The sequence below is a fragment of the Morus notabilis genome, unplaced genomic scaffold (genome assembly GCF_000414095.1).
Source record: "Morus notabilis unplaced genomic scaffold, ASM41409v2 Scaffold99, whole genome shotgun sequence".
Lineage (NCBI taxonomy): Eukaryota > Viridiplantae > Streptophyta > Magnoliopsida > Rosales > Moraceae > Morus > Morus notabilis.
The window spans coordinates 3,490-14,671 of record NW_010362482.1 but is presented as its reverse complement, the minus strand read 5'-3'; the positions used below and the strand labels follow the sequence as shown (position 1 = coordinate 14,671).

At 37.5% G+C, this 11,182-nt stretch overlaps 2 protein-coding genes and 1 non-coding gene across 3 annotated transcripts; 2 read left to right on the top strand and 1 right to left on the bottom strand.

Annotated features, from left to right (window-relative positions):
• The first annotated feature begins 514 nt into the window (after window positions 1-514).
• On the top strand, window positions 515-6,387 carry LOC21410195 (putative ABC transporter C family member 15). Its single transcript, XM_024168147.1, has 10 exons — window positions 515-1,557; window positions 1,660-3,086; window positions 3,198-3,284; window positions 3,369-3,971; window positions 4,064-4,228; window positions 4,408-4,702; window positions 4,851-5,371; window positions 5,466-5,529; window positions 5,647-5,886; window positions 6,005-6,387. The coding sequence occupies exons 1-10, from the start codon at window positions 720-722 to the stop codon at window positions 6,112-6,114; spliced, it is 4,350 nt and encodes a 1,449-aa protein (XP_024023915.1). The 5' UTR covers window positions 515-719; the 3' UTR covers window positions 6,115-6,387.
• A 986-nt stretch (window positions 6,388-7,373) lies between these two features.
• LOC21410194 lies at window positions 7,374-9,720 on the bottom strand. The gene is made up of 3 exons (XM_010101972.2): window positions 9,546-9,720; window positions 8,842-8,930; window positions 7,374-7,743 (listed from the first exon to the last, which is right to left on the bottom strand). The coding sequence occupies exons 1-3, from the start codon at window positions 9,585-9,587 to the stop codon at window positions 7,596-7,598; spliced, it is 279 nt and encodes a 92-aa protein (XP_010100274.1). The 5' UTR covers window positions 9,588-9,720; the 3' UTR covers window positions 7,374-7,595.
• Window positions 9,721-10,110: 390 nt separating this feature from the next.
• On the top strand, window positions 10,111-10,184 carry TRNAV-AAC. Its single transcript has one exon. It is a non-coding gene; the product is annotated as a tRNA-Val (tRNA).
• Window positions 10,185-11,182: the final 998 nt, after the last annotated feature.

The window sequence follows — 11,182 nt, the reverse complement described above, 5'->3', positions numbered from 1 at the left end:
CATAAAAGGAAAATTATATATTCGTGTAAAATCAAATCAAAGCAATAATATATGCAAGGCCCTTCATGTTAGCACACATAATGGAATTCGAGCGTTGCTACAGAGCATCATCCATTAACAAAAATTGAGTCCTAGTAAAATTTATGGATAGAGTTCATCTTTTATTAATGATGGTTCTTAATAACAACGATAATATCTTTAATATTTTTCATGAAATTAAAGTGTTATATATGTCTCTTTCAACAAGTAAAATCAGTTTACAGAGCTTTTAACAAACATTTTTATCATCAATCTTAGGACTCTTTTAATAAAAAATTTCTATGTATACATAAAAAATGCATAAATATGTGTAAAGCACTCGACCTTCCTCGTCACCACCCTTAAAAGAGCCACGTACGTCTTTCTTCGAACGGCTTCTCTCCCTTCTCTACCTCCTCCAGTTTTTTCTCTTTACAGTTTATATATATATATATATATATATACACACACACACACACACACACACACACACATTCCAATTCGTTTGCACCATATACAGCTTTGTTCCTTTCCGATTTGTATTCATCTCCAATACGATCTTATCGTCAACGTACTGTATAGAAAGAGAGTAAAAATAGCATTTTCTTTTCTATTCTTGTTCGTAGCTAGTCATGGCGTTTTCTTCATACTTGAACTAATCCAACTTTCCAGAAATTTCTTCACATTTCACGCCTTCAGAAATGGACATCTCTGTCGAGATTCTCGACGTGGTTTTCTTCATGGCTCTGCTAACGTGGGTTTTGGTCGACATTGCGAGAGACAAGAGAAACAACAATATCAGATCACAAACTTATTATAACGTTAGAAATCACAGATGTTTCTCTCTCTTCACGGTCATTTCCAATGCGGTAATCTCAGTTTCATATCTGGGTTTTGCTTTTATCGAGTATTGGAATCGAGGGGTTCTCATTTGGAGAGCCTTGTTTTCGTCCACAACATGGGTTTTAGCCACACTTGTTTCTTTTCACACAAAGAACAAAACTTGTTGCTCTCCTCTTGTTTTAATCCTTTGGTGGGTTTTCTCAACGATTCTCGGCTTGTTTTCTCTCTCTATTTTCATCATTGCACACTTCAAACCCAGCCATGTTATACCGGACATTCTCCCACGTGCAAACGTCATTGATTTGGCGTCGTTTCCTTTGTCTCTACTTCTCTGTCTCAACGCTCTTAGCCATGTCAAGAACCATAATGATGATCATAACAATATTAGTGATTTTAATGACCCATTGCTTGAGAAAGAAGAAGAAGAAGAAGAAAATGATGGAAATGGAGATTTCAGTAAAGCTGGAATTTGGAGTCAAGCAACATTCCAATGGCTGAATCCGCTTTTCAAAATAGGTAGATCCCAAAAGCTCGAGTTGCCTCATATTCCTTGTGTTCCTCCCTCAGAAAGATCAAAAAATGCTTCCACGTTGTTGGAAGATTCTCTTCGGAAGCAGAAATTTGAAGAGCGTTCTTTAGCCAAAGCCATTCTGCGTGCTGTATGGAAGTCCCTGGCTATAAATGCTGTTTTTGCAGGTACAATTATTTTTTTCATAATTTTAACTCTGTCATTTGTGTCTGGTTTCTGTTGAAATGAAGATTAGGTTTGGTTTACTTGGTTTTTGTTTAATCTTGTAGGACTAAACACTGCTGCATCTTACACGGGTCCTTTACTAATCACAAACTTTGTGAACTACTTGTTGGAAAAGCGCGATAATTCGAGCATTCGGGATGGACTAGTTCTGGCTTTTATCTTCTTCTTTGCAAAGACATGCGAGTCATTGACTCAAAGACTCTGGTATTTTGGTGCTCATCGTATCGGTGTTAGAGTAAGAGCTGCTCTTACTGTACATATTTATAACAAGTCCATATCACTTAAGTACTCTGGCCCAAGCAATGGCAAAATCATAAACTTAATCAATGTTGATGTGGAGAGAATTGGAGATTGCTGCTGGTACATCCATGGAGTTTGGTTGCTCCCGTTCCAAGTGTTTTTAGCTCTAATAATCCTTTACAGGAACTTAGGCGCCGCGCCTTCTGCAGCCGCGCTTTTAGCCACGGTCATGGTCATGATTTGCAACACCCCTTTGGCCAATATGCAAGAGAGTCTTCACTCAAAGATAATGGAGGCGAAGGACTCGAGAATCAAGGTGACTTCAGAGACTCTAAAGAGCATGAGGGTCTTGAAGCTCCACTCATGGGAACCGACTTTCTTGAAGCGAATCTTCGAGCTTAGGGAGACCGAGAGGAGTTGGCTTAAGAGGTACCTCTACACTTGCTCAGCTGTGGCTTTTCTATTTTGGGCTTCACCAACTCTTGTTTCAGTTGTTACTTTTGGTGTTTGTATTGTGTTGAACACTCCATTAACGACTGGCACAGTCCTCTCAGCTTTGGCCACGTTTAGAATTCTGCAAGAGCCCATTTATAATCTTCCTGAGCTCATTTCCATGATTGCTCAAACCAAGGTTTCGTTGCACCGAGTCCATGAGTTTATCAAAGAAGAGAGGAAGAAACTTGTGCCTGATCATGTTTCAAAGGCATCAGATGTTGCAATAGAAGTTGAGAAAGCTGAACATACTTGGGAGACAAGTGACGAGAATTTGAAGAGACCAACCATTAAAATCACAGAGAAGTTGAAGATAATGAAAGGGTTCAAGGTTGCAGTTTGCGGCTCCGTTGGGTCGGGGAAGTCGAGCCTGCTGTGTGGCATGATTGATGAGATTCCTAGGATTTCTGGGATGGAAATGAAAATTGATGGCTCAAAAGCTTATGTTCCACAGAGTGCTTGGATTCAAACTGGCACCATAAGGGAGAATGTGTTGTTTGGCAAGAAGATGGATAAGGACTATTATGAGCGGGTTTTGGAAGCTTGTGCTCTTGACAAGGACATCAAAATGTGGGGAGGAGGAGATCTGACTGTGGTGGGAGAGAGAGGGATGAACTTGAGTGGAGGACAAAAGCAGAGAATTCAATTAGCAAGAGCTGCCTATAGTGATTCTGATGTTTACTTCTTGGATGATCCTTTCAGTGCGGTTGATGCACATACTGGAAGCCACTTGTTCAAGGCAAGAAACAGTTCTTTATTTATTATTTATTTTTATTTTATAACTTACTGTGTTTTTGATAACTACTTGATGGATTTATTTAAAAAAAAAAACATTTGTACTTTTCTGCAGAAATGTCTCTTGCAACTGTTGTCACAGAAGACTGTAGTTTATGCTACCCATCAGTTGGAATTTTTAGAAGCAGCAGATCTTGTCTTGGTAAGTTATTGAAATTCTTGTCCATGTTTTCCTAAGATACAAGGAATTTTCTTCTGACTCGAAATAAATGTGTTTTTTTATAAGGTAATGAAAGATGGTCGGATTGCTCAGTCAGGAAGATACCAAGATCTTACGGCAGACCTTAGTGGTGAACTTATCAGTCAAATGGCCGCCCACAGAAAGTCACTAACCCATTGCAACACAAGCCAAGAAGACGATTCCTTCGCCAGTGTTCCATGTAGAAAGAACCAAATAGAAGAAGTGGATGACTGTTTTATAGAGCCCTTAGCAAATAGCAAGCTTATGGAGAAATCCCAAGAAGAAGAAGCAGAAACCGGTCGAGTGAAATGGAGTGTTTACTCAACCTTTGTCACTTCTGCTTATGGAGGAGCTCTTGTTCCTGTTATCCTTCTTTGTCAAGTCCTCTTTCAGGGACTACAAATGGGCAGCAATTACTGGATTGCTTGGGCTACAGAAAAGGAAGGCAGAGTCACAAACCGGCAGTTGATAGGGATTTTTATATTATTATCAGGTGGGAGCTCAATTTTCATATTGGGTAGAGCAGTTTTGCTAGCAACCATAGCAATCGAGACGGCTCAGCGTCTGTTCCATGGAATGATCACATCGATTTTCCGCGCCCCCATTTCGTTTTTTGATTCCACGCCTTCAAGTCAAATTCTCAACAGGGTCGGTGTTATTTTATATCATGTTCTGAAATACTTTATGGATTGAAAGGTTATGCTAAGTTCATAACTTGATTTTCTCAATTATCCGTGCAGTCTTCTACAGATCAAGGCACACTAGATACAGATATACCGTACAGATTAGCTGGATTGGCCTTTGCACTTATCCAGCTATTGAGCATAATCATCCTCATGTCCCAGGTTGCCTGGCAAATCTTCCTTCTTTTCCTGGTTGTGCTTGGAATCTCCATATGGTATCAGGTAAGAACAAAAAAAAAAAAAAAAATCCCTAACGATTCCATATCATAGAATAACAATATGTTGTGCACATAATTCATCAGAATGATATGTTCAACAATAGATTTTAAAGAAAACCTTTTTCTTGTGTTCTTTTTTCTTTTTTTATCTTGAGATTTAACTGTTTTTAACTACTTTTTCAGGCATATTACATCACCACTGCCAGGGAACTAGCCAGGATGGTTGGAATTCGAAAGTCTCCAGTCTTACATCACTTTTCAGAGTCGATTGCAGGAGCAGCAACTATACGTTGTTTTAAACAGGAAGACCGCTTCTTGATGAAGGCTTTGAGCCTCATAGATGACTATTCTCGTGTGGCATTTCACAATTCTGCCACCATGGAATGGCTCTCTGTTCGGATAAATTTTCTCTTCAACCTTGTTTTCTTCCTTGTGCTCATCATTCTTGTCACCTTGCCTAAGTCAGCCATTGACCCAAGTAAGTCCCCTCTTTATCCCTCGTCTTGTATATTTATATTAGGCCACTAATTTATTTACTGTAAAGGAGAATCAAACTCTTGAGAAAAGTTGATATACAAATGGCAATTTGTATTTCTAAACTAATGTAATGTTTGATCTGATCTCAGGTTTGGCAGGATTAGCAGCAACCTATGGTTTGAACCTGAATGTTTTACAGGCATGGGTGATATGGAACTTATGCAATGTTGAAAACAAGATGATATCAGTGGAGAGAATTCTTCAGTTCACTAACGTACCAAGTGAGGCACCACTAGTTATCGAAGATTCTAGGCCTAAGCCTGAGTGGCCAACGGATGGAAGAATTGAACTTGACAGCCTTCATGTCCGGTACAATCCTTCTTTGCCAATGGTTCTGAATGGAATTACATGTACCTTCCCTGCAAGTAAGAAGATCGGAATTGTGGGCCGGACGGGAAGTGGAAAATCCACTTTGATCCAAGCTCTATTCAGAGTTGTGGAGCCCTCAGGAGGAAGGATTCTGATTGATGGAGTTGATATTAGTAAAATGGGGCTGCAGGATTTGAGGTCAAGACTAGGCATCATTCCACAAGACCCAACTTTGTTTCAAGGAACCATGAGGACTAATTTGGACCCTTTGCAAGAGCACTCAGATCAAGAAATCTGGGAGGTCGGAATATCCAAAATACTTTCTACATTCACAAAGATCTTATGATTGTATTTTTTTTTTTTTTTTTTTTTACTCAATTCCCTTTTCATTTCAGGTTTTAAACAAGTGTCGGCTGGCAGATATAGTGCGGCAGGATCAAAGGCTTCTTGATGCACCTGGTATGAAAATCTGGTTAACAAGAGGAGAAAGTAAACTTATTTATCTTTTTATTTTACTTCTCCTTGAGGGTTGGTTTTTTTTTCCTATTAATTGTGAAATATTTCAATGCCATGCAGTTGCTGAAAATGGGGAAAACTGGAGTGTGGGGCAAAGGCAGCTTGTTTGCCTGGCCAGGGTGCTCCTGAAGAGGAGAAGAATTCTTGTATTGGATGAGGCAACGGCTTCTATTGACACTGCAACAGATAATGTGATTCAGGAGACGATAAGGGAAGAAACTAGTGGATGCACAGTCATCACTGTGGCCCATAGAATTCCCACTGTCATTGACAATGACTTGGTCCTGGTCTTGGATGACGGTAAGCTAAGAGACCATGTGAAAAAAAAAATAAAAAAATCCATTTGAGTGTCAGTTTGTGCTGTTTTGAAGATCATAAGCTTAAGACTTTCATGTACTAACAACTTTGAGTAATGCAGGCAAGGTTGTAGAGTATGACTCCCCGCCTCGGTTGCTCAAGGATAATTCTTCGTCATTCTCGAAGTTGGTCGCAGAGTTCTTGCGGAGATCATCCAAGAAACTGCCATGATGATTTATCTTGAGTCTATCAATAGAGACCAGGCATGAAACTGACTTGCAATTTTGTACATGGCACTAGTACTACTGACAATTGACAAAAAGAGCTCTCCAACACCATGACATCATACATTTTAACTTACAACTCCTGTTTGAAACTTTAGATTAGGAATGACTGCACCAAGATATACAATTAGCTGTTACAGCTTAATTAGTTTTGTCAGTAATGAGAATAATATTTGGAATCATAATAGCAATCAACTTTTCCAATGAGTTTTACCAATAATAACATTGTTACACATTTTCCATGCTCGCATAAAGTACAATGTATCAAGTTGTGGGCCAATAGATTCCATTTTCTGTAAGGAAAATCTTACCCCATGCTCCAGAATCAATTTAGTGGGCACTTCTCTTTTGTGAGTGCCTGGGCAAAGGGTCAATTCCAAAAGCAAATGTCATTGAATCCACTTCTTTTTAATAACACTCTGAGCTGTCAAGGCGTTCAGGAGCAGGACAAATCAGCTTCTGAACTGAAAGTGAAAGCCTATGAATGAAAATGTAGAGTGAAGACAGACTGTATTTCAGTGGTTGTAGGCGTGAAAGCCATTTTGTACACTTTATCCTGTCTTTGTTCTTTAGTGGGAAACGAAAAATATAGACAACCCATGTTGGCATGAAACAATTTAAGGAAAATGTGAGAAGACGAGGATAAAGCTTATTGATGAGAGCATAAGGCCAACCAAAACCTGACAATTCGCTATTCATAGACCATGATGAGCGTCAGAGTCTCACAGGCATGTTATTTTCTCAATATTTTAAAATTTATTTATTTTTATAGACCACGTGAAGGAGTTCAAGTATTCCAGAGAATTTGCAACTGTGGAGAAGTAGTACAAAGAGTATACTCCAAGAAAGATATTCCATGGAAAAAAGCACAGTCTTCGGCCCGTGAGCAACCCATCAAGTACACGCATTCTAGATTCAAAAATTAGAGAACAATGAACATAATGACCAAAAATTGAAACATTTTTGAACCAATTAGTAAAGAACATGTTTTAAGAAACAACGACAGAAGAGGAAATAAAAGTCAAGTAAAACGACAATAATGTATAGACCCCCGTTAAGGAGAACAAAGAATTTGCAGCTGTGTAGCGCACCAACCAAGAAGTATATAACCCAAAATGATAATCCACGTGAACGCACAGAAAGTTTCACGATGGTTTAGTTTTTGTCGATGAAAGAACAGTTTTTGGGGACAACTATGAGCCAAACTTTGCAGACAAAATGAAAGAAGATCAAAATATCTTCCAAGTTTATTAACCAATATGGTTGAGATAATGCATCAACAACATGAAAATCCTGCAACACATGATTATCATAACCTTCACAATGAAACAAATCATTTGTCCTGCGTTGGCTGACCAATAAAGGTTCAGCAACCGAAAGATCTATAAATATAATTTGAATAAGAAAATTCCAGTTTCAGCATTTAATTTAGTTTGGATCAGAGAAGAAGTTGTTGAGGTTGGGCATGATCTGAGGAGATTTGTTGCGGACGAATTTCCTGAGGCTGTGTTGGGAATATCTCTCGCCCTCTTCAAAGTTGTCCAGAATTCCAGCTGCTCTGTTCTCCTTGGTCACCCTGATACAATTATGTCCCAAGTTTAAGAGAGTTTCAAGCCCCCCCACAAAAAAAAAAAAAAAAAAAAAAAAAAAAAAAAAAAAAAAAAAAAAAAAAAAAAAGAAAGAAAAGAAGAAGAAGAAGAAGAAGAAGAAGAAGAATTGAGCGAATTATGGCCCGTTTTGTTCGCTGATTTGAGTTTTTAATTCGAATTAAGATGTGATTTTATGTGATAACTTTTTATTATAGTAAAATTCAAATTTTAAACTCGAATCAATAAAATGAACGGGAAGTTAATATTTTTCAGCTCTGTGAAAAAAGCCCTCTTAAATGCAAGGTTGTACGTTGACTATGTTCCCTGTTCCCCTAGGGGTGCTGGCGTTGTGTATTGAGAGATTGAAAACGACAGGATATGTAAAAACGACACCAATATGAAATTCGACAGCAGTTGGGAAACGACAATAAGGTGAATGCATGAAGACAAGTGCAAAACAAGAATAACAGAAAGAAGAGCATACACCGATACACGTTGACAAAGGACGGATAGTTTAAAACGACAACAATATGAAAATTGAAAACCATAAGAAAGAGCAGAGTAATAAAATATGAAAAGGACAAGAGAATTTACAAGAGAAAAACAACAACAAAGTGTAATGATGGACAAGAAATTAAGAGGATGGGAAAGTAATAAAAACAACAATAGAAGTAAAAGAGAGAGTCTAATTAAAAAAGATAAATCCCTTTAAAATAAACGACAAATTATGTGCATAAACGACATAAAAATGAAAGAAAATACAAACGACATTTAAGTGAAAAGTTCCCATTAATCAAACAAACGACTAGATAAAAGGGTAAAAGGGAAAAATGATAAACGACAAAGGCACATAGACACAACATCAAAAGGGTAAACAACAGGCACGCAGAAACGACAACAAAGGGAAGAAAAGGGTACTAATATGATAGTCTTGCTTCCTTTTCTGGTGTGACTAGTTTTTTTGTCATTCGTAAAAAATAAACTTAAGATAAAATAGCAGCGCAAATCAAAAATAACAAAAGAGAAGAAAAGCATCTTTATCCGGGAAAAAAAAAAAAAAAAGAGTTGGAGAAAATAGAAAATACCTGACTTCAGGGTTGGTGGTGATGTTTCTAATGAGTTGCATGCCGCATATGCCAACAGCCACACCAACGGCCGCAAACAGCGGATACACCTATAAGTGTAATTGACAATTATAACCTCTTTGGACAAAAAACTATATCCATATATAAAATAACTAATAAAAAAACTCTTTTTTAGATCACAATTATAGCACAAGAAATTCCATGGTACAGAGAAATCTACTCACCCATTTGTCTTGCAGAATTACAATATAAATTGAAAAAACCGGAAAGTTTGGATCAAATATGATTATATGAACCAAAATAACGTTGCAGAGAACCAAAGTTTGGGTATAAACCGGAAAAAATAGAGGAATGGGATGATTTTTTATAGGAACATTATTGGTTTCATTTTAACATCAACGAAACTCACATGAAAAAAAAACAGAGATATCTTCAACCAAATTCACATGAAAAGAAAAAGAATATCATTTGTTTCTGTTATTTGTTGTGGGATCTGCAAGACTGCACCAACTTTCCATGAAAAAAAAAATTATGCAACAAGAAGCAGTCTATTCCAGTCAACAAACAAAACAAATTCAACGATTTCAGATCCAACAAATGAAAAAACAAAAACAAAATATTCCCATTAGCCAAACAAAACAAAACAAAACAAAAAAAACCCAAAAGATTCAACAAAAAAAGGATGACATAAAAAGTGAAAGTACCTCAGGCCTTAACCATCTGCTAAAGGTGGAGGAAGAAGCCATTGAGACCAATTCAGAGAAACAGAATGACCCCTTCTCCAAGACAACAGGAGAGAGAGAGTTTTGAAGGCGGCGAGAGACGCACAGAACAAAAAGAAACACAAACGGGGAAACTTCTATTCAAATACGGTAGAAGTCGTTTTTATAGTCGCAAGCTCGGTGGTGTCGTTTTTTGGAGCCACAAAAAATTTAGAAAGGCCGTGAATGTGGAATATTATTGTCAACTAACACGGTTGTCTAACTTTGACCAGCCTGCCATATTTATGGGAATGGCCAGCTAGATCCAATCCAATGCCAAGCTTGCTTCCTTTCTTTCTTTTCTTTTTTTTTTTTTTTTTTTTTGGTTTCAGATTCACCCTTCTCGAATATTCCCTGCGTTGTAATAACACGGTTGTCTTTCTTTCTTAGTTGCATGCCTTCCTAACACACTGTTCCTGATCTAATTTCTTTTTCATTTTACCAATAGAAATTTATTTTAATGCTATTTTTACATTAAATTTTCCAAGAATTCTATTGACGCATTGGAGGTGTCGTGGTGTAGTTGGTTATCACGTCAGTCTAACACACTGAAGGTCTCCGGTTCGAGTCCGGGCGACGCCAAATAGGAATTTTTTAAATTTTGTTCTGTTTCTGACTTCCTGTTCTTCCAAAATACTCTTATTTATATGTTCTTTTAATCTGCCTTCTGAAATGGCTTATGCTTTTTTTTTAATTATTTCCATTTCTAATAATATAATTGAGGTAGAATTACCCACTGCAAATGAAACCTTATCTTCATCATTGTATTCTTGGTAGTAGCTAATATACTTATTTAACGTTCGGTTTATAGATTTAAAACTATGATTTATAATCATTTTTGGTTTACGTGTTTTTTTATGAGAGAAAATACTGCAACAAACCACGAACCATAATTTAAATCATGATACGAATCTACCAACCTAACAGTTCCACAATTTAAGACTGTGTGATGGTTAAACTCAAAATTGTTTCACGCAGTCTTATTTCTTAAATTCACAATATTTGGAAGAAAATTTTTGGCCATCACTATTTGCACAACTTTGCAAACAAAAACATAGATGATTGTTGACGGTGAATTCTCGTCAATAAAAACAGGCCGAGTTACCTCTGGGTTTCCCGTTGAATTACCGGCCTTAGTGTTGAATGTGTGTAAGAATTTGTTAGAGGGGTGTATTGTGCGTTAATGAAAGATGTGCACAAATAAGGAACACAAGAGATTTTATAGTGGTTCACTCTATAAAATCAGAGCTACATCCACTGTGGTTGTATATTTCTTTTGAAGGGATTACAATTTACATCAATTGTTCTTTCTCATTCTTTTTTCTCTCAGATCTCAACCCTTTCCTGTATGGGGTCTCGCCCTTTTTATATTGGGAGCTTTCTTCGCTGGGTTGATTTCCTTTGTAGGCAGAAGCACTCAAGTGCTCTCCCTTTTTAGGCCCAGACGTAGCCCACTAATTACTTGGAGTACTGTTCACGCAACCAATTAGTCTTCTATTACGGCTCTGTGCATTCTTGTAACCCTTTTCTGTCCCCTGTGGGGCGGTTTAAGGGTTCGCAATAAATGCCTGCCTTGCAGT